General features: G+C 36.8%; 1 protein-coding gene and 3 pseudogenes across 1 annotated transcript; 1 reads left to right on the forward strand and 3 right to left on the reverse strand.

The window, feature by feature from the left end:
- Positions 1 to 8,584: 8,584 nt before the first annotated feature.
- On the forward strand, positions 8,585 to 9,785 carry LOC149000995 (stearoyl-[acyl-carrier-protein] 9-desaturase 6, chloroplastic pseudogene; annotated as a pseudogene).
- Positions 9,786 to 9,904: 119 nt separating this feature from the next.
- LOC149000996 (adenylosuccinate synthetase 2, chloroplastic-like) lies at positions 9,905 to 13,962 on the reverse strand. The gene is made up of 4 exons (XM_089140429.1): positions 13,513 to 13,962; positions 10,895 to 11,587; positions 10,490 to 10,801; positions 9,905 to 10,367 (listed from the first exon to the last, which is right to left on the reverse strand). The coding sequence occupies exons 1-4, from the start codon at positions 13,834 to 13,836 to the stop codon at positions 10,197 to 10,199; spliced, it is 1,500 nt and encodes a 499-aa protein (XP_088996555.1). The 5' UTR covers positions 13,837 to 13,962; the 3' UTR covers positions 9,905 to 10,196.
- A 3,317-nt stretch (positions 13,963 to 17,279) lies between these two features.
- On the reverse strand, positions 17,280 to 18,878 carry LOC149000997 (stearoyl-[acyl-carrier-protein] 9-desaturase 6, chloroplastic pseudogene; annotated as a pseudogene).
- A 2,888-nt stretch (positions 18,879 to 21,766) lies between these two features.
- LOC149000998 (stearoyl-[acyl-carrier-protein] 9-desaturase 6, chloroplastic pseudogene) lies at positions 21,767 to 23,366 on the reverse strand (annotated as a pseudogene).
- Between the last annotated feature and the right edge of the window lie 1,448 nt (positions 23,367 to 24,814).

Below are 24,814 nucleotides of genomic sequence, written 5' to 3' on the forward strand. Positions count from 1 at the left end.
AATTTCACTTTTTAATTCTTTGGCGGGGAGTTTTTATTTGGTGTAGTTAGGTTACATCAACCTTGATGTACCCTCACTCTTTATCTGATCTTCTGTTGTATTGTAAGCTTTCAAATCTTGTTCCAAGGAAGCTGATCTGCTGTTGTATTGGATGAGGGGTTCTGAGATAAAACCAGATTTGTTAGAGTATGGTAAGCACTCTTCATAGAAAATAATCCAGAATTTGAAAGACCCCACACCCATTCATCAGAGTTGTTAGAAGAAATCATAGGAATTTTCCTAAGTGCATCTACTTCTAATGGAGAGAAAAGAAGCCTGAGAGAACTCAAGTTCCACTGTTGAATCCTCCAATTGATGAGGTCGTGGATAAGAGTGGGCCCATTAGGAGGGGAGGGAAGGTATCCAAGGGTCACCAAAAACAGAACTACTACTGCCATTCCCAAGTCTTTTAATGGGTGCTAAATTCAAAACATCCCTACCATAAATAAGACTTTCCCGATTAGGGGTTCAAGTTTGACCCTGAGGGTGGGCAGGTTAGGGCTGAAATATTATGGCAGTGACTAGGGCCAAGGGTGAGCCTGTCTTGATCTGTCCCTGATTTTTTGTCCTGACTCTAGCCTTGATTTTGGCCTGGATTTTGTCCCGAATTTTTCCTTAATGTTTGATCTCAATGAATTAGGAACATGGACAAAAATAGAGCCAGGGTCAAGTATAGGGTCAATCAAGGCTAGGGCCAGGTACTCAAAAATATTACTTGAAAATTCATTTGAGATAGAGAATATCATTCAAGCGGCTCATTTGACAATTGGAGAATGTTTCTTGAATCCATGTCCTCTCTGTTGGGGTAGTCTTTCCGTCCATCCCCTCACTCCTCTAGATGGTCAGCACTGGGTGCTTGAGCTAGATTTTTAAAAATTTCAATTAAAAGAATTACTGTTTATACACAAAACCATATGTTGAGCTCATTCATGGGAGAACATGAATTATTTAAAAAAAAAAATTACTCGACTAAGTAATACTATACAACACGTTGGACCCATCTTATTTTATAGGGTGGTGGTGGTGCTAGTATTGAAATAGGGGCCATAGTGGTGGAGAGGTGGTGATAATGGTATCATATCATGGTGGTGAATTTTTTTTTTTTTATAATTTTGATGTATGATATTAAATAATAATAATAATAATAATTTTATTATTATTATTATTATTATTATTATTATTATTATTAATATAATAGTATATATGAATTGATGATCATTTGAACCAATTTATGCGCACCTCGACTACATTTTAGGGGTATGGTGGGACTTAGATGAGACTTTTAGTCAACTACATCTTTGCAACATAATTTTTTAACAAAACACATTTATGTGCAAAGAATTCAAATCTTCTTCTGTCAAAACCCATATGAATACAAAATTCAAATTCTTTTTCATCATTAGCGAAACTCTTTTACTTAAAAACAAACTTATTTGCGAATTACGGGTACACTACCCTAAACTTTATGCATATACAACTTCGATCGGATTCAAAAACTGTTATTTTCATGATTACAGGTGCCTTGGTATGTTGCCGATTGATTTGTGATATTTGAAGATTAGCATCACAATTTCAAAGATGTTCTTTTGATCATCATGTGAGGGATGTGCGGATTTCTTGGCTGGATTTGTTCAATTATCAATAAAATTAACTTTAATCCATCTATTCTTCCGATAGCTCTCTTGATTAATCTACGAGTTGATACTGCTGGCAAGAAATATTATAGATTGTAATTTTTATTTTTTGAATAAATAGAGCTACCTTTGCTCCAAAAATTTAATATGATAAGTAAAATAAATAAATAAATGCAAGTGAATACGTGGCTACCACTCAGAGTAAGAATCTCCATGATTAAGTACATCATATCTAAATTAATATTCTTATAAGCCACAATATATTGTGGAATCACACCCCAAATCCTAATATCGATGCCTTTTAACCTATGAAGTGCCCTAAAACCATCTCACTTACAATAGCTTCTCTCTTATCCAATAAACAATCAATAACTTCTCCAATTTTCTTTGAAGAAACTTAAAGGGTATGCTTGGTCGTGGAGTCTGATTATAAAGGCAATTATTTGCCTCTTCATTAGTAAGACCTTGGGTGGTTTGCCTGCTAGATTAGTGGATGCTGTAAATATGTTTAAAATTTATTAATGTTATTTTATATAAATATCTGTTTTAATCGTGTCTTTTATCCATGGTTTTATTTAGTCCCACATCGGGTTAAGAGGATCTGGTTATATGGTTTATATATAGTAAGAGCCCATGTATTATTAATTTGGGTGACACGAACCGAACATGAATCCTGTTGTGACCCTACCATGAGTATAGATATATATATAAATATTAATAAATATATATGACTTGGGACTTGGGTGAATACGTGGAGATGCCATTAGATAGGCACTCTCCTGCAGGGAGGTCACCTGAATAGGTACCTTCCTGAAGGGAGTTGAGATGAAAGGTACCCTCACAAAAAGAGGTGACCTTACCCTTTCACCCACCCCCTTTGGGACTCTATATAAACTCATTTTCGTGTTCATTCTATACACTGAATTTCCTCCTCCTTGGTTTTGAGGGAGCTTTAGCGTTCTTTATTATGGATCCACCTTTGGGTCTTAAAGTGATCATGCACTGATGTTCTTTATTATATGTCTTAAAGTGATCATGCACTGATGTTCTTTATTATATGATCACTGATGCAAGCCGAGTTATCTTAAGTCTCTGTTGAGTAGTTCTTTTTTCTCTTGGGTCTTTGCCCCCCCTGTTTATGTACAGAACAAAAAAAATCATCTAGTTATTATTGGGCTATTGGTGGGCCAAACTTTTTCTAATGAGTTGCCAGGCCCAATTAACCAAGAATAAAACTCAATTAAGAGGTGTTTGTGTGTCGCACTTGCAAAGTTTATAAAGTTTATCATCAAAGGGTTGCTCAGTTAACAATGGCCAACACCTCTTAGTGAAGAAGAGATCATGGGTTCAACTTCTCTTGATGAAATATTTAAATTAGATCATATACAAAATATCTATCTTGAGGATGTAGTCAAGAAGCACGTAATTTGGCCAGAACATCAAATCCTGAAAAAACTTGTAAGTTGTAAGTTGTTTACTAATACATGAAGGTTGCGTTCTAATATACATCATTTACTGTTAAGAAATCAAAATTAAGTGTTGATGTAAGCAAACCTAACTTTTCAAAAAGACAAGAATACCCATGAACCATAAACCCTACGCTCAATTCGTCTTTGTCTTCCTCTACCACCTGCAAACACTCATCTTCTTCTATTAATTGTTGCATCTTCATGATTCCTATTCTCGCATGAAATTTTTTGTTTTCTTCTCCATTGCCATCTTTTTCGATTAGAATGTGGGGATATTAATGGCAATGGAAAAAATAAAAATTAACATCACTTAGTAATAAGGGGTTGGATTAATAAATTAGATAACTCAAGGAGTGGTAATAATATTTTGGGGGGGGGGGGGTTGACTTAGGTGGTGATACTGAAAATTTCTCAAGGAAGAGATTACATGGATCATTATCTTCTAATTAGCTTTATTGATTGAGGCCATACTTGATATGAGGTTTGAAGCACCGATAGATCTAAAAGTACCTCTTGTTTCAAAGAGAGGACGTTGGATTATTTGCATTTCATTTGATGATCATAGGCAAATTGAAAGCTAAGCAGTGATAATTCTAAAAATCTCCAGGGAGAAAAATTGATATGTTTTCTATATTAGTTATTCACATTTCATTTGATGATCAAAGACAAATTGAACCCTAAGGGAGAAAAATAGAGATGTTTTCTATATTACGTATAATGTGAAAATATCAACGTAATTCCATACAGTCATTCAATGAATGCTACATGAAAAACATAAACGAGACGACAAAAACGTACATATCATTTTGCATAATTCCAATTTTTTTATTTCTTCAATATAGATTAAATTATAGTTATTCGTGCAAATTCTTTTTTGGACGTAATGAAATTCAATCACTGATGTAATCAATAGAATTTCCATCTTGTATTGAACACAATTATATCGATGATAATAATAAAAGCCACTATGTTAAATTGTAGCCGACCACGTGTTAATACTATTCACCTTGGTACATATAGATCGAATTCGACTAGTCAAGCACGCAAGCCTCAACATAAATATAAAAATAATTGATGTGTGCAAAATCTGATTAGCCTCTAGATTCCTAATGATTGACATGCAAAACTGTATTAGTCATGCCTGACCTTGGAGTCAAAAAGCCACCTCTGCAGAAGTCAGTAATAAAACTGATCACAATGCTCTGGCAAATTGCAGAGCTTGAATTGAGTATAATAGTAGAACGAAACGATTCAGATACCTCCACTGTGTGTTGATTATTTTTTTATATGGTTTTACTTTCGATTCTCCAACCGTTGGATTCATTTGTCTTCTTCTGATGAGTCGTTCGATCCTAGGGTTTATTCCTTTTTTAAGGGATGAGAGTAGTTACATTCCTTGGCACAACCCTTCACTCCGTATAATATCAGTTACCATGATTAACACTATCGTCCATTTCGCACAGTGGTAGTTGTCGTTTATAACTCAATCGTGCTCCTCGAAATCTTCGGGATTACGCTTTATCCTTAGCCATAACATTCATTCCTTCTTAAGAAATTGTTTGGTTCAAACTCAAGGCCGATCTTGACTGGATATTCGGACCCGACCATGGTTGAGCCGCATTCGACAAGAGTTAAGGACCAAACCGATGGTAGACCCAGTTCGATACAAATTTTCCTTTATCAATAACATAATAAAAAAAAATTCTCAAACTTGGGTTCCAGCTTCCGGTTCTATTTGCCAAAACATGAATTCAAATGCAATAACTTAATAGCTTACAATTGTCAATCCAACCACCTTGTTAAGACTTATTTTTCAGGAACATACAAATAGATGATATAGATTCTCATGAAGCACCAAACACCTGAAAATAGCATTGCTCTATGTCATTTCATCGAACACTTTTTGTGCAATCTTCAGATCACCTAATTTTAGTTGGAAGTCTTAACTAATGATGAGTGAAGAGTTATATATAAAGATTAAAGAACGAGACTATTTCGAGTTGGGTAACATGTGTTCTTGTTCTTACTAGCTGCGGTTCATGCATATGCTTCAAGTAGTTGTAGATCAATAAATGGCGGTGGTGAAGGCACAAAAATACCTTAAAAAATAAATAAATAAAAACAACTCTCCATGGCAAATCCAAGGCTATGAATTGTGGAGGTTGTGTGAAAAACTAAAAGTGCACACTAACAAATAAAAGAAAGTTAAAACACATTATTAGGGCCAAGGTTTAAAGTATTAGTATCGAGTATTGTATCGGTCAGGTGATTTTAAGAGACGTATCGTCCTGTATCGAGTATTGTATCGCTCTAGCTAATGTATTGTAATGTAAATTAATAGAGAGACGTATCAAGATGTATCGTATCGGTTGGGTCAAATATAGATATGTATCGACTAGTATCGTATGGTATCATGGAATACTTAAACCTTGACACAGAAAAAAAAAAACAAAACACTAAGACAGAGATAGCACTACAGTATGAACCACGTAGCGAAGATTGGATGAGGTGAAAAGACCAAAGAATTTGGATCGGTCCAAGTGGTTAGGTGAGCAAGATGCCCATCAAAACCTGACAATAAAGCTTCTCTTTGGATATATATGAGATTTTCCACAAGAAATATTTGCATATTGGCTTACTCTTAAGTTTTCCATAAGAGGACAAAACATTACTTTCCTCTCACGTAACACCTTGACACTCAAAAAATAAACTTACCGTTGGTGTTCAGGCATTTAAGTTTGCATTTTTTTGACCTCTCATCATTTTTTGGAGTCATTACCTAATTTTTCTATCATAGAGATATAGGGTTTGATTTTAAGTGTGTGACTAGATCTGGTTTAAATCTATCTTCGTTTGGTGTTCATATAGATAATATAAACTATGTTGAAATATTTCGGTGAAACATATACCTCTTCTTTCACACTGTAGTGCTATCTCTGCCTCAGTGTTATGTATATGGCGAAAACATAACACTGAGACAGAGATAGCACTACAATGTGAAAGAAGAGGTATATGTTTTATAGAAATATTTCAACATAGTTTATATTATCTATATGAATACAAAAGAAGACAGATCTAAATTAGATATTAGTCACACACTTATAAGCAAACCCTAATATCTGTATGATAGAAAGATTAGGTAATGACCCCAAAAAATGATGAGAGGTCAAACAAATGCAAACTTAAATGCCTGAACAGAAATGGTATGTTTATTTTTGGAGTATCAACGTGTTACGTGAGAGGAAAGTAAGGTTTTGTTCTCTATAGAAAACTTAAGAGTAAGCCAATATGCAAATATTTCTTGTGGAAAATCTCAGATGTATCCAAAGAAAAGCTTTATCATCAGGTCTTTGAGGGACATCTTGCTCACCTAAGCAGTTGAACCCATTTAAATTCTTGTCTTTTAATCTCACCTAATCCTTGCCAAGGAATGAAAGTTCGGCAAAGTTCATCGGTTCTTTACCTGGCAAATCGGCGAACTGGCGAAATCTTGCCTAAATTTAGGCGAGATTTGGCCATTGTTTCGGCAAATCTTGACTCCCATTTTGGGAGGTTATTATTTGGTCATTTGGGCCCAAACTTAGTGTCTACCCTAATTTGATGACAATATTTGGTAAATTTGAATTATTTTTTATAAATTCTTCCATATAAATTCTCTTTCATAAACACATTTAACATATTACCTTTTGAGGCTTAAATCATTCAAACACAATTTGAGAGGTTATCGGTTAACCTTAAAAATTCCATTACAGAATCCTTTCATAATTTAAATTGTTTCCATAAATTCTTTCATGTATATATTCTTCCACTAACAACATTTGGCATGTTGACTTTTAAGGCCTAAAACACTGGAATATAATTGATAAGATTGTTCATTGATCTTGAAGATCTTGCTATAGTATATGTCTTCCTAATTTGAATTGTTTCTAGAAATTATTCTATATAGATTCTCCTTGTTAACCACATTTGGCACTTTGCTTTTTGAAACTTGAATTATTGGGATAGAATTGGTAAGATTGTCCATTGACCTTAAAGATTCCATAATAGAATTGCGAGAGAAATCACCTAAAAATCGCGAGAAATCACTAAAATATGGGGATCGATTGCATTCGCATCGCTTTAATTCCCCTCCCCGAAAAAGAAGAAAAAAAAAAAAGATTCTACCGTGATCCCATATGTGGTTCAGTCAAAATTCAGTTCTATATTGCAAATTCGAATTTCGTTCATCGTTTCAATTCTCCTTTCACCGAAATGGCCGAAATTCACAAAAGGTTGTACCTTGATCCTCGCTATGTGGTTCAGTTAAAATTCATTGATTCTTAAAAACTTGCATAGACTTTGAGAAAGAAAAAAAGAAATTTTCTTCTATAAGCTTTGTCCCAACTAAATGGGGTCAGCTAAATGGATTATTGTCTTCCAATCAGTTTTGTTTGAGATCATGCTAGATACAAGACTTAAACTATGCATATCCTTTCTCACTATTTCTTTTAAGGTTATCTTAGGTCTACCCCTATCTCTTCTAGTTTCTTCAATCTAGATTATATCACTTCTCTATACATAGGCATTTATCGATCTCCGTTGAACATGTTCGTGCCACCTCAAATAGCTTTCTCAAAGCTTATCATTTATAGGAGCAACTTCCAAACCAACTCTAATATGATATTTCCTTATCTTATCATTCCTAGTTTTGTCACTCATCCATCTTAGCATCCTCATTTCTGTTACATTAAGTTTATCTATATGATTCCTTTTAACAGCCCAACACTCTACACCTTACATCATAGCTAGTCGAATGATGGTTCTATAGAATTTTCCTTTAAACTTTAATGGAATACATCAACCATACAAGACCACAGATGCATCTCTCCACTACATCCACCATATTCTAATTCGTTGGTAAATATCATTCTCTATATCACATCTTTATTTATGATTTAACCTAGGTACTTAAAATAATCACTTTGAGAAATCTCCTTATTATCAAGTTTCACCACCTCATCATTTGTTCAATCATGACTAAAATTATAAACTAGATATCCTGCCTTCAAACAAGACATGCCAAGATATGTTAAATATCAACCAGTCATGTGGATTAATTGATATATACTGATTGAAACTAGATTGATTACATTCAATGTTCTCACCACATAAATGACCTTATATTCATGTAAGCATCCAAACTCAATGAATGTTGGAACCCAAAAAATTCAAAAAAAATAAATTTCCAAGGCTTGACCTAGTGCACATGTATTGCCTGCTAAAAAAAAACTGCAATTAATGAGATTTCCAAAATAATAAAAAAAAACTTACACATCCAAATATTCGATATTATCAAGGTAAAAATCAAATTAAACATTTCTCTCTTCTTAGAATCCTATAAATAGAGGGTCAAGGTCCTCCCTTTCTAATAGCTCCTGAAACTATAGAGAGCCACACATACAAACTCGTCTAAAAGAGCAAAATGCAGCAAGCCCAGGCCATTTGCAATCCACAGCACCTCTTCTCCATCCACAGAAGCTGCCGGAATCTTTCATACAGTCATGTAAGAACCCCAACCACTTTCAGATTCCGGCGAACATCAATCTTTGCAGTGGCGGTGCCACCACGGTCATGTGAGGTAGTGACACACTCTATGCCACCGGAGAAGGTGGAGGTGTTCAAATCTCTTGATAAGTGGGCAACTGAAGCCATCCTCCCTTTGTTAAAACCAGTAGAGGAATCATGGCAGCCACACGATTTCCTGCCGGACTCAACCCAACCGTCGGATTCATTCATGGACCAAGTACGGGCCTTACGTGAACAAACCTCCGGGTTGCCGGAAGATTACTTGGTGGCGTTGGTGGGTGATATGATCACTGAAGAAGCTCTCCCTACGTACATGTCCATGCTGAACCGGTTCGATGGGGTTTTGGACGAGACCGGGTCCAGTACTGACTCATGGTCTGTTTGGACCAGGTGTTGGACCGCTGAAGAGAACCGGCATGGTGATCTTCTCAAGACCTACCTTTACCTGTCCGGCCGCGTAGACATGCCAGCGGTGGAGCGTACGATCCAGTACCTCATCGGTGCAGGGATGAACACTGGATTGGAGAACAACCCTTACTTGGGATTCGTGTACACATCATTCCAAGAGAGAGCAACATTCGTATCGCACGGCAACACTGCAAGGTTGGCGAAGGAGCACGGAGATACGGCGCTTGCGCGTATATGTGGGATCATTGCATCAGACGAGAAGCGACATGAGAATGCATACACTAAGATTGTGGAGAAGCTGCTAGAAGTGGACCCCAGTGATACCATGTTGGCCATCTCTGACATGATGCATAAGAACATCACCATGCCTGCACATTTGATGTATGATGGTCATGATCCACATCTGTTCCGTCACTTCTCTGCTGTTGCACAGAGACTTGGTGTCTACACGGCCAAGGACTATGTAGACATACTGGAATTCCTGGTTGAAAGATGGAAGCTGGAGAAGCTGGAGGGTTTGAGCAGTTCTGCTCAACAAGCGCAGGATTTCGTGTGTGGGTTAGCACCCAGGCTTCGGAAGCTACAAGAGCGATCTGATCGGACGGCCAAGAAGAAGCAGCCACAGAGTGTTGGGTTCAGCTGGATTTTCAACAAGAAGGTTACTTTATAAGATGCATGGAGATCCATAAATAACATGTACACAAAGGCTTTGTTTGGATTAGAAAAGATTACAGAAAATCCATACCAAGCATGCCCAGTTGAGATTCTCCATGATTCATTTTTCAATTGACCATTTGGGTTTCTAATATTAATATTTTCATCAACCTTGTAATATGAAGATAATACAGAAATAAGTTCAAAGATACCATGTATGTTGCTCCAACTTATGAGAGTTGAATGCCACTGAAATAAAATATTATATCTATGATTAAGGGTTACAGCTTAAAAGCACAGTGCAATAACAATCTTTAGAAACAGAACATAATCTAGGTATAAAAGCTACTGAAGGTCCCATAAATTATTTTTCTTAAAAATAGTCTTACGTCCATTGTCATCTGCATGGAAATAAAATTCAAAGAATTCACTTAAATATGAGATCATCACGGCCGGGTCCAACCCCAATGTAATGGATTGGTACACCAACTAGTTCTTCAATCTTTTCCACATAACGGCGGGCTGCGATTGGAAGATCAGTGTATCTTCTAACTTTAGAGATATCATCTTGCCACCCAGGTGAAACTTCATAATCAACCTGCATATGCATAAACACAAACAAATCCATCAAGAACGGTTAGATTTGAACAATGAGAAGATATTGAACAATGAGCAGCTAAATAAGCACCTCCATACGAGTATTTAGTCTTAAAAACTTACCTTTATTTGCTCAAGAACAGTTAGATCTGCAGGGAATGACTTGATTGGTGTGCCATCAGCAAATCTATAGCCGACCCCCAATTTAATTTCTTTAACATCCGTGAGTACATCAAGCTTGGTGAGATTGAGAGAGGAGAAACCGTTAATCTGACAGCAATACTTCAACGCGACAATATCAAGCCAGCCACAACGTCGAGGACGATTTGTGGTTGTACCAAACTCTTTCCCCTTCAACCTAAGGCGGTCTCCATCTATATCTAAGATCTCTGTTGGGAAAGGACCTGAACCAACTCTTGTTGTGTAGGCTTTTACCTGCAGAGTTATGTTTAATTAAAAGGTTAGGAACTTCTATGATCCCATGATGCCATGGTATTTCACCCATCTACAGGGAGATAATCCACTTACCACTCCAATAAGATCACCAAGGACTCTTGGTGCAATGCCAAGCCCGGTACATATCCCACCAGCAGATGGGCTAGAGGAAGTGACAAATGGGTATGTTCCAAAGTCAATATCCAACATGGTTGCCTGACCACCTTCAACCAGTATTTTCTTCTTCTGTGAGATGGATTCGTTCACAAAGTGGACTGTATCAGCAATATAGGGTTCCAATCGCTCAGCAAACCTCTTGTAGCGATCCACTTCTTCCTTGAGCATGTTAGGGCCATAATCAAATCCTTGGAATCTTGAAGCAGCATCCGACAGTAAAAGATCAAGCTTCTGTGGGAAAGTATCCATGTGCCTCAGATCACCTACCCGGATACCATTTCGAATCATCTTGCTTGAGTAACAAGGTCCAATTCCTCTCTTGGTTGTCCCAATAAATGAACTACCAAGCTCATATTCTCTAAGCCCATCTACCTCTTGGTGGAAATCAAACAACAAGTGTGCACGATCCGATACCAATATCCTACCCTCACATGAGATGCCATTAGACTCAAGACCATCAATTTCTTTGAAAAGTCCTGGTAGATGAACCACAACTCCATTCCCAATAATACAAAGGGTTTCCTCATTGAGGATTCCTGAGGGAACAAGGTGAAGGGCAAATTTCTTACCCTCGGAATTATAAATAGTGTGCCCTGCATTTGCTCCACCCTTACATCAAGAAAGAACAACATGTTTACAATCAAATTAGAGAAGGTTCTAAGGTGAGAATTCCACATAATCAAAGAGACAAGATGGGCTGGGCTGATTACAACACCTACATAGCCATAAAAATAAAAAATAAACCTTGGTAACATAATCTTCCTAATTAATTTCATGAAACAATTCTACAAGAATCATATAAGATGGCAGCCCCAAAATAAACCAATATTTTAGACGCTTGGATGAAGGACTAGGCTTGAATGTCATAAATACAACCTCATAATTTTGAGAAACACAGTATATAGACCATTTGTTTGGGAACTTAATTACAGAGAGGTGAAGGCACGTGGGGCTCTTTCAGTTGTCTGCGAGGACTAGCACAAGTTGGCTTCCCATTCATTTCTTTTCTAATAATCCATGAGAGATTTGGAAAACATTGCTTCACTAATTCATGAGAGATCTGTCTATTTAACTATGGAGGTTGAAAACCTGTTCCCCACAAATAAAGTATTTGCTTAACTAAAGCTAAATAATCAGCTGTATACCATTTGGAAGAATTAAAAAAACTCCTTTCTTAATTTCCAATATTATACAGATATAATTCAGTTTGGACAAACTAGTCATGGTTTATTGTTTTGAACCCCCCCCCCCCCAAAAAAAAAAAAAAAAAAAAAAAAAAAAGACAAAATTTCTGAATGGAAGGATGAGTAGTAAAACTTGAAAAGACAAAATACAGAATGCAAAAACTAGTTCTACCTTAGAAGCAAGGTTCAATAAATGATAAGTTGTGAGATAAATCATTTGAGACTGGTATTAATATGTGCAGTGGAGGCCATTGAAGGATCCAGCAACAGGCAGTAACAGACTTAGATTGGAAGAATTAAGAGAGTTCATGTATATGCCTAAAATGACTCTAGGAGAAGTGCAGAGAAAGAATGCACAGTTTGGGACTAATAACAAGTATGATTTTAAATAGAGCAGATTGCATCCTTCACAAATAATCCATTCGAAGATAAAATAGAGGGATGGGGTCAGGATTATAAAAGTGCCAAAATTGTTTCTGCCATTGTTGTTCAATAACCAGCCAATTTGTCATTGACTGCATTGACAATGCCAACCAGGCTAGGTGATCAGCCACAGCATTGGCTTCCCTAGAAACAAAAGAAAAAAAATACACAAATTGAACCTTGGAATGAGAAATCTAATGTGTTCAATAACGGGTTGGATGCATATTGGAATCGGCTTATCCCAGTTGTTCAGCAAGAAGACTAATTCCAGGTTATCAGATTCGAAGGTGAGACTAATTTCTGCCACTCTTTAGTTCTATTGAGTAAATGCTGTCAGTTGCATAGGAATCGAAGTTATCAAACAATTAGCAAGAGGTGAACCATGTGATGTTTATGTGGAAACGAGGACATTCGTGGTCATAAAGTCTGGAATTGAGGGGATTGAAATTCACTAACTCTGAAGGTGAAGAACTTCAAGGGGAAAATACAAGGGAAGGTTGAAGTGTGTGAAGTAAAAAGTTAATGGTGTTCCCAACCAAATCGCCAAAGAAAAATAAGCAGTTGTTTTTACACTTCAAGATTGAACAGTCCAGATGAAGGGATTTTTAATATGGAGAGCTTGTGATAGTAATCACAACCTTATAGGAAATACAAATGATCAATATGACAAAACATACTTGCTGCCAGTGATACAAGAACAAATTTTAACAAAAATTTTCAAATAACAATGCCATTGCATAATATGATCCATCGCTTCCAAGAACAGCTAGAAGAGGCTTCGTTATACAACCAAAAAAAAGAAAAAAATCTAATCTTTGACAGAGATTCAGACAAGCGAATCAGAAACTCGACAACTTAAATCAGTGGAAGGAGTAATATATACCCAAAATAAAATAAAAATTGGGATGAAAATATAGTAGATTATACCTGACAGCGAGCCACGATATCAAAATGCCCAGCCAAGATATCAACAAGCTTCCCTTTTCCTTCATCACCCCATTGAGAACCCAAAACACCCGAAACCTGAGTAAGTAATTCAATTCGTTCCGGAACATCTTCCGTCCTCAGAGCCACTCCTACCGGAGACGAAGAAGTCACAGCTTTTGCAGAGCAACTAACTACCTTTCGAAAGCTCTTAGAAGCAGAGGGAAGTCGCAGAAGAGACCTCCCTCCTTCAACATTTGCATTATAGAAGATTTTCTGGGGAATTGAGATAGGGTTTGAGTCGAGTTTCAATCCACAGAGACTCATGGTGAACGAAGACTGCTCAGAAGTCAGAAGCAGAGAGAGAGAGAGAGAGAGGGGCTGTTGTTTGGTTTAATAGAAAACACAGTTTGTCTTTCTGGCTTTCTGTTTCCACTTTCTGTTTTCCCAACGCCCGTGGATTTGTAACCCCACGATTTCCTTTCATGAGATTCCCTTTTTAGTATAAAAACGAAGAAAGGAAGGACGAAATTCTCTTTGGAATCTTTGAAAGTGTAGAGCAACTAAGTGCTTAGGTATTTAAGTCATACCCAACTTCTGTTGAGGTACTCAAGTTATATCTAACTTATTGTTGAGGTATTTAAGTCATACTCAACTTATGTTCTAATATAAGCCATCAGATTAGTTACGATCTAACAGTGTAATAGGTCTTTGTAGGAGAGTCCAATTACCAATAAACTTCAGTATTTATACTATAAATAATAGTTGGAAGCAGCGGTCTGGGTATTCCAAACTAGATACTCAGGGTGTAATGATTTAGGCAACCTCGTGCTTAAACCCTAACCCTAACACTAAGTGATGCGTCCAAAATTTGCTCAGCCTTTAGATCGCTGATGAATGATCTGCAAAACAAAGTTAAACGTGGGCTGACCCTAGGTCAGGAGGCCACCTTTGAAGGTAGTTGTAACCATATATAACTCAATCACGTATCCTGAATTTCTCGGGATTGTGCTTATCCTTGGAACCATAAGGTTCCTTCCTCATCACGCTACCATGATGGCCGATCCTGACCGTGATAGCCGAACCTGACTGTGAGGTCAGGCCGTCTTCGACCGAGGTTAAAGACTGAACTGAAGATGGACCCAGTTCAGTAATATTTTATCCGCAACAGTAAGGCAGCCTTCTTAAATAATGACCAATCTTTACTAAAAATTTATTCTATTCACTTTGAATGAAGTTTGGATGACCTAAAAAAATTAAAAGAAGAAGAATAACTTAAAAATTATTCTATTCACTTTGAATGAAGTTCGGATGACCTAAAAAAAATTAAAAGAAGAAGAATAAGAAAGTGTGGAGCAACTTTTAAGGGTATGATCTACCAAAAAATAAACTTTTAAGTGTATGTTGGGGAGTCGAGAAAAGAAACCATATTGAAAATGAATATATTCAATGTGATTTGATAATAAGGGGTTGAGTGGTAATGTCATATTTCTTGTCTTTTTTGTTTTTTAATATTTTGAACAGAAACAGGCCAAAACACATGGGTGTATTATTCGACGAAAAAATTTCTTTACTGTTCACATATCTCTATATGCACGGCATTGTACTTTTTATATCAAATAAATGATTGATATTAAAAGTTTAATTTTAAATTTTAAAAGTTCAAAATAATCTTGTAATTTCTTGCTTTTTCAGCTACTTATTTAGTATATATGTGCACTATTGTGTACACTGGAGGATGTTTTCCCGCAATCCGACATGTTTCTTATATTTTTTTTGCCATTTTGAAATGACTAAATATTTTAACATAGTTTTGGAGTCTAAACCACATCCTCATCAAGGGAGAACAATGTGATCTCTTGATAGTTTTGAACCCCACAATAGATAGTGGACCCACTTGTAAATATTAAAAGATTAAAAGTAAAAATCTTAGGAGGGCTCTTGTGGGACCCACTATCAAGTGTTATCCCCTAACGAGTCCGGAGCCCACTTTAAGGAATACTCACAAGAAAGAAAAAGAAAAATGCTTCTCTTGAAAAGGTGACACATCATTCTTGTCTTTTTAATATCGAAACCTAACCTCCTATCTTGTTTAAGATTAAGAATGCATACAGTGGATTGGCAATGCTATTTGTTCTCCAAAATATGAAAGTGGTTTTAATTTTTGAAACCTTCATGCTTTTAACCTAGCGTTTCTGTCTCGGAAAGCATGGAAGTTGCTTCTACATCCACCTTTTATGTGGGAGAAATTAATGACACAAAAGTACTACAAACATAAATTCTTCTTGGACGTGCAACCACAACCGTAAAATTTATGGGGTTGGTGATCTATCTTGATTGGGCGAGATATCATAAAGCAAGGGATGTTCTTACAGGTTGGGAATGATCATATGATAAATCTATGGACATCAAATTAGATTTTTGATTCTTTGCCTCATATTGGCTGTTATCCATATGCCACACATGGACCTACTAAGGTAGCTCACTTGATTGATACTTGTTCTAATACTTGGAATCGGGAACTCTTGCATACCTGATGGCCTAGCCATATAGTAGCAAAAATTATAGCCATTCTAATTCCTCGATTGGCTAATGATGATCGAATCATATGGTACAGGACTTCTTCAAGGGACTTTTTGGTTTGATCCACTTACAGGCTTGCATTACCAAGTTCATGGAAGTAGTAATCAACATATTTCTCCTACTCTTTGGCAGCAATTATGGCAAATACCTATACCTCCGCGTGTTACTCATTTTCTGTGGAAGCTAATACATCAGACACTCCCCTCATGCTTCTTTACTCTCTTTTAGAGGTTGCTCTTGCTCTTCTTTATGCCTCCTTTGTGCGTGGGGGCATTTGATACATCTCCGGGTCACATTTTTTTGCAATGATCCTATGCCAGTCAAGTCTAGGGTGCCTTGCAATACCCTGTGATGGCTGCAGGTAGGTCGATTGTCGAAACAGTTAAGCAGCTAGTAACACAATAGCTATCAGAAGTTGATGTTGTGAGAGTCTCAGAGAATTTGATTGTTTTATGGCTACTATAAAAATCCTATATGACACAATTGGATACGACCTCTAATAACTCAATCACACATCTTAGATTTCAAATAAATGGCCTTCAATTTTACATTTTGAATGCATCTTTGAAGACAGCTCAACCTCGCCTCCCAGATTTATCAAATGGGTGAGAACCTCAACTATATCACCAAAATTAATGTTGATGGATCTTTCTTTAAAAAAAGAAGCTTTTAGCAAGGTGTGGAGGAATTGGTGCGATCATATGGGCAAGATGTTGTTTAGCTTTGGTTGTGGCGATCAATCGAATGATGTTCTCACTCTGGAGGCGCTGACTATGTGACATGCTCTAATATGGGTTCAAGATCTTCTTTAACTCAGGTGAAAATCGAAAGTGATAATCAGCGTCAATAGCAATCCTTTGAAAACATCCATCCAAGACACCTTTGAAGGTTTTTTTCATTATCTCAAAATCCTTAGCATGACAACCTTGTCTGTATAAATCTCCTTCAATCATGTGCAAAGGAAAGCAAATATATTTGCAAATGCTTTGGCTAAGGAAGGAACTTTGACTCAGGAGGCTTTTCTTTACCTTTACACACCCTCTCTTCATGTTTGGTGGCTTATGTTGTTTGATGCTTTAAGTCTTCATTGTAGTCATGTTTATTCTCTTTAATAAAGTATTTCTTTCTACTAAAAATAATAATAATAATAATAATAATAATAATGAATTTGAAGTTTTAAGATACTCAGGTCTTGATTTCACTTTTTTGTCTTCCACTCCAAAAGGAAATCATACTAATCTTAACATTTTATGAATTGACATCCTTAATTAAGATGTTGAAAACAAAGCTATAATTGTAGGAATCATTGGTCATTTGGGCCCAGGTGAAATGGATTACAGGGAATGCAGAAAAAAAAATTATAGAGAATTGTCACAATCCTGAATGCCAAGTTTCTGATAACTTTCTTTATTGTCACAACACCCATTAAATACATTCTATCATACTATAAGAATAATATTAACATTAAAAAAAATGGAATAGTGAAGATTCTCCCGTGCATGCATCTCTGATCACAAAGTTACTTCCTTGTTGAAAATCCAGCTGAACCCAACACTCTGCGGCTGCATCTTCTTAGCCCTCTGATCAGCTCTTTCTTGCAGCTTTCGAAGTCTGGGTGCCAACCCACACACGAAATCCTGTGCTTGTTGAGCAGAACTGTTCAAACCCTCCAGCTTCTCCAGCTCCCATCTCTCAACCAAGAACTCCAATATGTCTGCATAGTCCTTGGCTGTGTAGACACCAAGTCTCTGTGCAACAGCAGAGAAGTGATGAAACAGATGTGGATCTTGACCATCATACACCAAATGTGCAGGCATGGTGATGTTCTTATGCATCATATCAGAGATGGCAATCATAGTATCACTGGGATCCACTTCTAGGAGCTTCTCCACAATCTTGCTATAAGCATTCTCATGTCGCTTCTCGTCTGATGCTATGATCCCACATATACGCGCAAGTGCCATATCTCCATGCTCCTTCGCCAACCTTGCAGTGTTGCCGTGTGATACGAATGTTGCTCTCTCCTGGAATGATGTGTAGACGAATCCCAAGTAAGGGTTGTTCTCAAGTCCAGTGTCCATCCCTGCACCGATGAGGTACTGGATCGAACGCTCCACTGCCGGCATGTTTACGCGGCCAGACAGGTAAAGGTAGGTTTTGAGAAGATCACCATGCCGGTTCTCTTCAGCGGTCCAACACCTGGTCCAAACAGACCATGGGTCAGGACTAGCTCCGGTCTCATCAGAAACCCCATCGAACCGGTTCAGCATGGACATGTAAGTAGGAAGAGCTTCTTCAGTGACCATATCACCCACCAGCACCACCAAGTAATCGTCCGGCAACCCTGAGGTTTGTTCACGTAAGGCCCGTACTTGGTCCATGAATGAATCGGACGGTTGGGATGAGTCCGGAGGAAATCGTGTGGCTGCCAGCATTTATCCACTGGCTTTAACATGGGAAGGAGGGTTTCTCCGGCCCAATTGTCAAGTGATCTCAACGCCTCCAACTTCTCCGGTGGCATCGAATGTGTTACTGTTCCTCGTTGATGTGGTGGCGAAGCCACCGCCGATATCGATTGTCGCCGGAACTTCGAACCCACCGCCGCCGTTGTCCTTACATGACAATGTGGCAGACTACGGCAGTTTCCGGCAACGGAGAACTGCTGTGCATTGCAAATTGTCTTTACTTGCTGCATTTTTCTCCCTTTGAAGAGTTCTCTTCTTGCTTTCGCCTTCTTGCCTTCTTGCCTTCTTGCCTTCTTGCTGCTTGGAATGTGTAAAACTGAGTGCTTGTGAGAGATACCAGGAAAGGAAGACCAACCCATTATTTATAAGCACATATGTAGAGAGAGAGAGAGTAGTAGGCAGCTTTGTCTTTAATCTGGTTTGAATAGGTCCACTTAGATGGGCCACTGGTTCAAGTGTTCTTTGGTAACATCGAAGATTGTCACATTAACATCTGCAGGATTTGATTCATTGACTTCTATAAACTTTAGTATTTTCTGGGTATCTACCAACCTCATCATTTTTCTACTGAAGAGTAGTATTATATTGGCTTTTGATAAGGTCAAGTAAAGCAAGAACAGTAGCGGGTCAAGAATGCCGGTTTTATTCAATTGATCGCAATTTTATTTTTGTTGTAATTGATTTGACTGAGCATGAGGTGTTGGTCTAATGGAGTATAGCCTTGAATGGATCATAGTCACACTTGAATCATGACATGCACCGAAATATATAATGGTTTTCAAACACGGAAGCCAATGGTTTTTTTTAATGAAACTGCGTGCAAAATCGTGAGATGCGAATCTCGATCAGACCAGTGAAGCAAGAGCAAGTCAAGAGTAGGTGATGAAAGGTTCAACAAAAGGTAGCTTTAACGAACTAATAATATAAATTCAAACTGAAGAAATTATGTCTTAAAATACATATATTGAGTGATGAAAAATCTATTAAACTAACCATATCCATTAACGAACTGATAGTGTTCTAAGAAGGTTTTGATGTAAAGAGCAAATCTGATCAAATCATGCCTCAGAGGGTCCAATTGAAAATTATCCATTTTCATTAGACACATTGATATTGTTAAAAATAATAGAGCAAAAACATAAAATACAAGAAATTTAAGTGGTTCACCTAAAAACTATATTCACAATCGAAACAAAGATGGTGTTTCACTACGACGAAGAAGAAGAACTGACACAATCCATAGCCATTTTCTATCCACTGCTCTTAAAAAAAATATATTACTCATAATAGTGAGACAAGACCCCAACAATTTGGAGCCTATAACTAGTCATTTCGAAGATTTCAAAATTCTGAACAACACCCGAGATTAGAAAATAGTTATTCAAATGCTGTTAAAACCCCAAATGAGTAATATTTTTCATAATGAAAATTGATTTTCATTACCACGGATATGCATTATAAGAATAGATTCCATAGTAGAAAGAAAGCTAGGAAGATGGATTAGTTTTGCAGTAGCTTTACAAGTATAATTTGAATCAGTCTTTTTGTCCACATACATCGACTAGAGGGTCAAGTGTACCTTTGATAATATCGAAATTTTGAAGGAAGATTAAATGAGTCTTTGCGGTTCCTTGACTCAGTTTTTTTTTGGTAGAAATTTCCTTGACTTCGCACCTCTTGACTTATGGGGTTCCTTCATTTTTAGGTATTCAGTAGTACAGTTTCTTTAGTACACGATTTCCATGCATGCATGAGGAAATTAAAATAATTTTCTTTATAATTTATTAGCTAATCATGAGTCATAGCATTTCAATTTTCAAATACATTAACTAGCAAGATTTGAATACAACAATGAATGAAATCAGCAGGGGTCAACGTATTATTATAAAAACTGTTTCATATAAGAGAAGTATGTAAGATAAGATTTACGCGGTTCATCCACAAACTATGCTCGTTGCTAAGCAAAAGTGGTTTTATTATGAGATGAAGAAACAAGGTAGGGTTCTAATTCATTTTCTTCCGTTTTTATTAAACAAAAAAAATGTTAAAATGTCGTTATGCACAATAAAGACAACAAGAAGATTCCCGCCTTAAGCAAGGCATAGGGCTTTTCCTATATTATATGTGGGTATTAAATTAAACTCTTCTCGAAATATGTATGGGACCCAAGCACAAGAAACTCAGGTTTTTGAGGTTTTAAAGTCTTTTATTTGATTAAAAAAAAGACGAAGAAAAAGAAAATGCGAGAGGTCCTCCAAGTATTTTGCCATGTTATTTGCATTCAAAGCAAGTATATCTTCTTTCTTATTCTGGAAATGCCTTAATTCTAAAGGTATCAACAGGTCAAAGTATATTAGTATAAAATCTTTCGTAAAAGAAAAGTACGTAAGAGAACATTTACATAGTTCATCCATGGATTATGCCGATTTCTAAGCAAAAATGGTTTCATTGTGAGATGAAGAAACAAGGTATGGTCATAATTCTTCCTGTCTCTATTCAAGAAAAATACCAAAATGTCCTTACACACAATAAAGACAACAAGAGGACTCTCACCTTACGCACGAATCTTAGGTTTTTGAGGTTTTTAAGTCTTTTATTTGATTAAAAAAATAAAAGAAGAAAATCTGAGACGTCCTCATGGTATTTTTCCGTGTTATTCACATTCAAAGCAAATATTTCTTCCTTACTCTAAAAGCGCCTTCACTCTAAAGGTATCGGTTGGTACCACCACTTTGAGGTAGATGAATTCAAACTCCACCAAGTATGAAAAAGAGTTTCTTTTGATTGAATCCAACAGCCACAGAAAATGATGTAGACAAAGATTGAAAATGACGAAAAAAAATAACAGTACAACCACAAAAGAAGATGAACCACAGTCGATACTTTCAAGGTTCATCAATATATTAAATAGTACTGAGTGGTCTCAAAAATAATATCATGCTATGTCCAAGGAGAGCAACCAAACACGCTTGATAAAGCTTATAAGGATCTATGAATTTTTTTTTTTTTTTTTTTCTTTTTCCAACTTATAAGGATCCATGATTACTTCAAGAGAAAGAAGGATTTCTTTTAAAAACCTCATCATAGAATGAAGAAAATGAAGAGTATAAATTTCATGGAATGCTCTGTTTGTTCTGATGTAAAATTTTATTTAGACAGTTTCTTAAGGTAAAATTTCACATTGCAAAAACAAATACTTTAAAAAAAGTAAAACTTTACATGAATATTTTGACAAAACAAAAACTTGATTTGGATAAAAAATTCCGTTTGCATTTTCGGAATACATTCTCATCCCTTCCATTTTATGTAATCAATTCCATAAATAATAACTTACCAATCAAACAAAGCCTTATAGTGTTTACATATTTATATTATTCTCTTGACTTTTTGGTATTAACAAATATTCAAGAAATTGGAGAAGTTATGGTGTATCACGATGCATCTTACAAAGTAACCTCCTTGTTGAAAACCCAGCTGATCCCCACACTCTGTGGTGGAAGCTTCCGAGCCTTCTGATCAGCTCGCTCTTGTAGCTTTCTAAGCCTAGGTGCCAACCCACACACAAAATCCTGCGCTTGCTGAGCAGAGCTACTCAAACCTTGCAGCTTCTCAAGCTTCCATCTGGCAACCAGGAATTCCAAAATGTCTGCATAGTCCTTGGCCGTGTAGACACCGAGTCTCTGTGCAACAGCAGAGAAGTGATGGAAAATATGTGGGTCCCGACCATCATACATCAGATGTGCAGGCATGGTGATGTTCTTATGCATCATATCAGAGATGGCAAGCATGGTATCACTGGGGTCCACTTCTAGAAGCTTCTCCACAATCTTGCTATAAGCATTCTCATGTCGCTTCTCGTCTGATGCTATGATCCCACATATACGCGCAAGCGCCGTATCTCCGTGCTCCTTCGCCAACCTTGCAGTGTTGCCGTGCGATACGAATGTTGCTCTCTCCTGGAATGACGTGTACACGAATCCCAAGTAAGGGTTGTTCTCCAGTCCAGTGTTCATTCCTGCACCGATGAGGTACTGGATCGTACGCTCCACCGCAGGCATGTCTACGCGGCCGGATAGGTAAAGGTAGGTCTTGAGAAGATCACCATGACGGTTCTCTTCAGCGGTCCAACACCTGGTCCAAACGGACCAAGGGTCTGGGCTCGCTCCGGTCTCATCGGTAACCCCATCGAACCGGTTCAGCATGGACATGTAAGTAGGAAGAGCTTCTTCAGTGACCATATCACCCACCAACACCACCAAGTAATCTTCCGGCAACCCTGAGGTTTGTTCACGTAAGGCCCGTACCTGGTCCATGAATGTATCGGACGGTTGGGTTGAGTCCGGCAGGAAATCGTGTGGCTGCCATGATTGCTCCACTGGCTTTAACATAGGAAGGATGGCTTCAGTTGCCCACTTATCAAGAGATCTGAACACCTCCATCTTCTCCGGTGGCATAGAGTGTGTCACTTCCTGAGATGGACGTGGTGGCGCCGCCACTGCGGAGATTGATGTTCGCCTGAGTTTTGTTGCTGGAGCTCTTACGTGTGACAGATTCCGGCCATTTCCAAAGATAGAGAAGTGCTGCTGTGAAGTGCAAATGGCTTGTGCTTGCTGCATTTTTTCTTTTTCCTCCTGGAGAGCTCTTCTCTCTCTCTCTCTCTCTCTCTCTCTGTGTCTCTCTCTTTCTCTCCAACTTGTGATAGATATCAAGGAACCAAGACCTACCCTCTATTTATAAGGTTCTTTGGAAGAGAGAGAGACGATCGAGTCGGCAATAGGTACTTCCAACATATGCGATTCGAAATGAACTTCGAATCGTTTCTGTCTTTGGTAACATCGATCATACTTGAAAGTCAACTTTAAAAGAAGAAGAAGAAGAAGAAGATATTTTGAGCTAGTGGGCTGCGTGGATTTTCACTTCTCCTGCGAAGACTTCGCTCTTCCTTGATTTCTAATCTCAGGGTTTCCATATATCTATTTCTAAAATGCATATAAAAATCAAACCCTACTGAAAATGAGGAATCTAATTGAATAGTTAATAGATCTTCTATTGTCTCTTCCTCGAGTCCTCCGTCTTCAACTCCTCGCATTGGAACCTACAGATTTTAACCATTTAAAAATCTAACCCACACTTGCCATGCAGAGCCATAATTGACATTATCAACGAGTATGATCTACTCCATTAAATCACTAATGTGACAGTACTGTTTGCACCTTCCATATAATTGAGGAAATCCATTATTATACAAATCCCTGCCTTGTATAACACATTTAGTATGGTTTTTTTCTTTTTTTGGGTAAGATGACACATGCAGCATGATGACATCTCAATTACTTAATTAATTATATTTCATATGTTCTTGTAAACGATTCAATCAGTTCGTCACAAAGATTAAGGCTTTTTTTTTAACAATTCTTATTCTCTATTATGCCTATATAAAATAAATAAGTAGAATAATTCATTATTGGTCAAGAATGAAAAATAGTTTGGTAAATTTTATCAAAAATAAATTATGGAATTAAAAATAAGTTTGGTGTCAAAATAAAAAAAATTGTTAGAAAATAATAATGAGCAAGCGATAAAAGAGTGAAAAAGTATGATTTTTATATTAAAAAAATGTATGATATTGACTATTTTACCCTCATCTTAATCATAAAATTTTAAGTAAACTTGTACATAAATGAAAATGAAATTCTCACCATAATCCATAAAGACAAAAAGTTCATTATGGATTTTAGAAGTTTTTTTATTATTTTAAATAAAAATAAAACTAATAAGGGATAAATACCCACACAACTTTTAATTGCTAATCCAACCTTTAACTTTGCTAAAATTACTAATGCCCCCTTCCATAAGCTTGAGAATGTGGCATCTATATAATTTTCAAAAACCAAAAATAACCCTACAATTATCTCTTTACTTATTTACTCTTTTGCAAGTTATAATATTAATCTTAATTAACTATGGATAGAAATTAACTTTAAATTAATTTTTCTTTTCTAAAAAGAAACTACCGAATAAAGAAAATACTTGATTTTTCTTCTCTAAAAAGAATTCCCCGAATAAAGGAAATATGAGATTAAATAAAACTTAAAATAGAAACTAAAATATTAGGAAATATCAAATGTAATTCAAAGTTGATATTGTAATAAATAAAAGTCTCCTAATGTCATGCTAACCATTGGTACAAAGTGTGTGGTCCCACCAAAGCTAACATTTATTGTAGAATATAAGATTTTAAGGATATAATTGACATT

This window comes from Hakea prostrata, chromosome 11 (genome assembly GCF_041222555.1).
Source record: "Hakea prostrata isolate BN-2017 chromosome 11, UWA_Hpros_2, whole genome shotgun sequence".
NCBI lineage: Eukaryota > Viridiplantae > Streptophyta > Magnoliopsida > Proteales > Proteaceae > Hakea > Hakea prostrata.

Bases quoted from the DNA above. Each gene is read 5' to 3' on its own strand.
- LOC149000996 (XM_089140429.1), bottom strand. From the start codon at position 13,836: ATGAGTCTCTGTGGATTGAAACTCGACTCAAACCCTATCTCAATTCCC. The intron at 11,588-13,512 runs GTATAATCTACT...TCTTGATGTAAG, and splicing joins ATATCGTGGCTCGCTGTCAG to GGTGGAGCAAATGCAGGGCA. The intron at 10,368-10,489 runs GTAAGTTTTTAA...ATGCATATGCAG, and splicing joins CTGTTCTTGAGCAAATAAAG to GTTGATTATGAAGTTTCACC.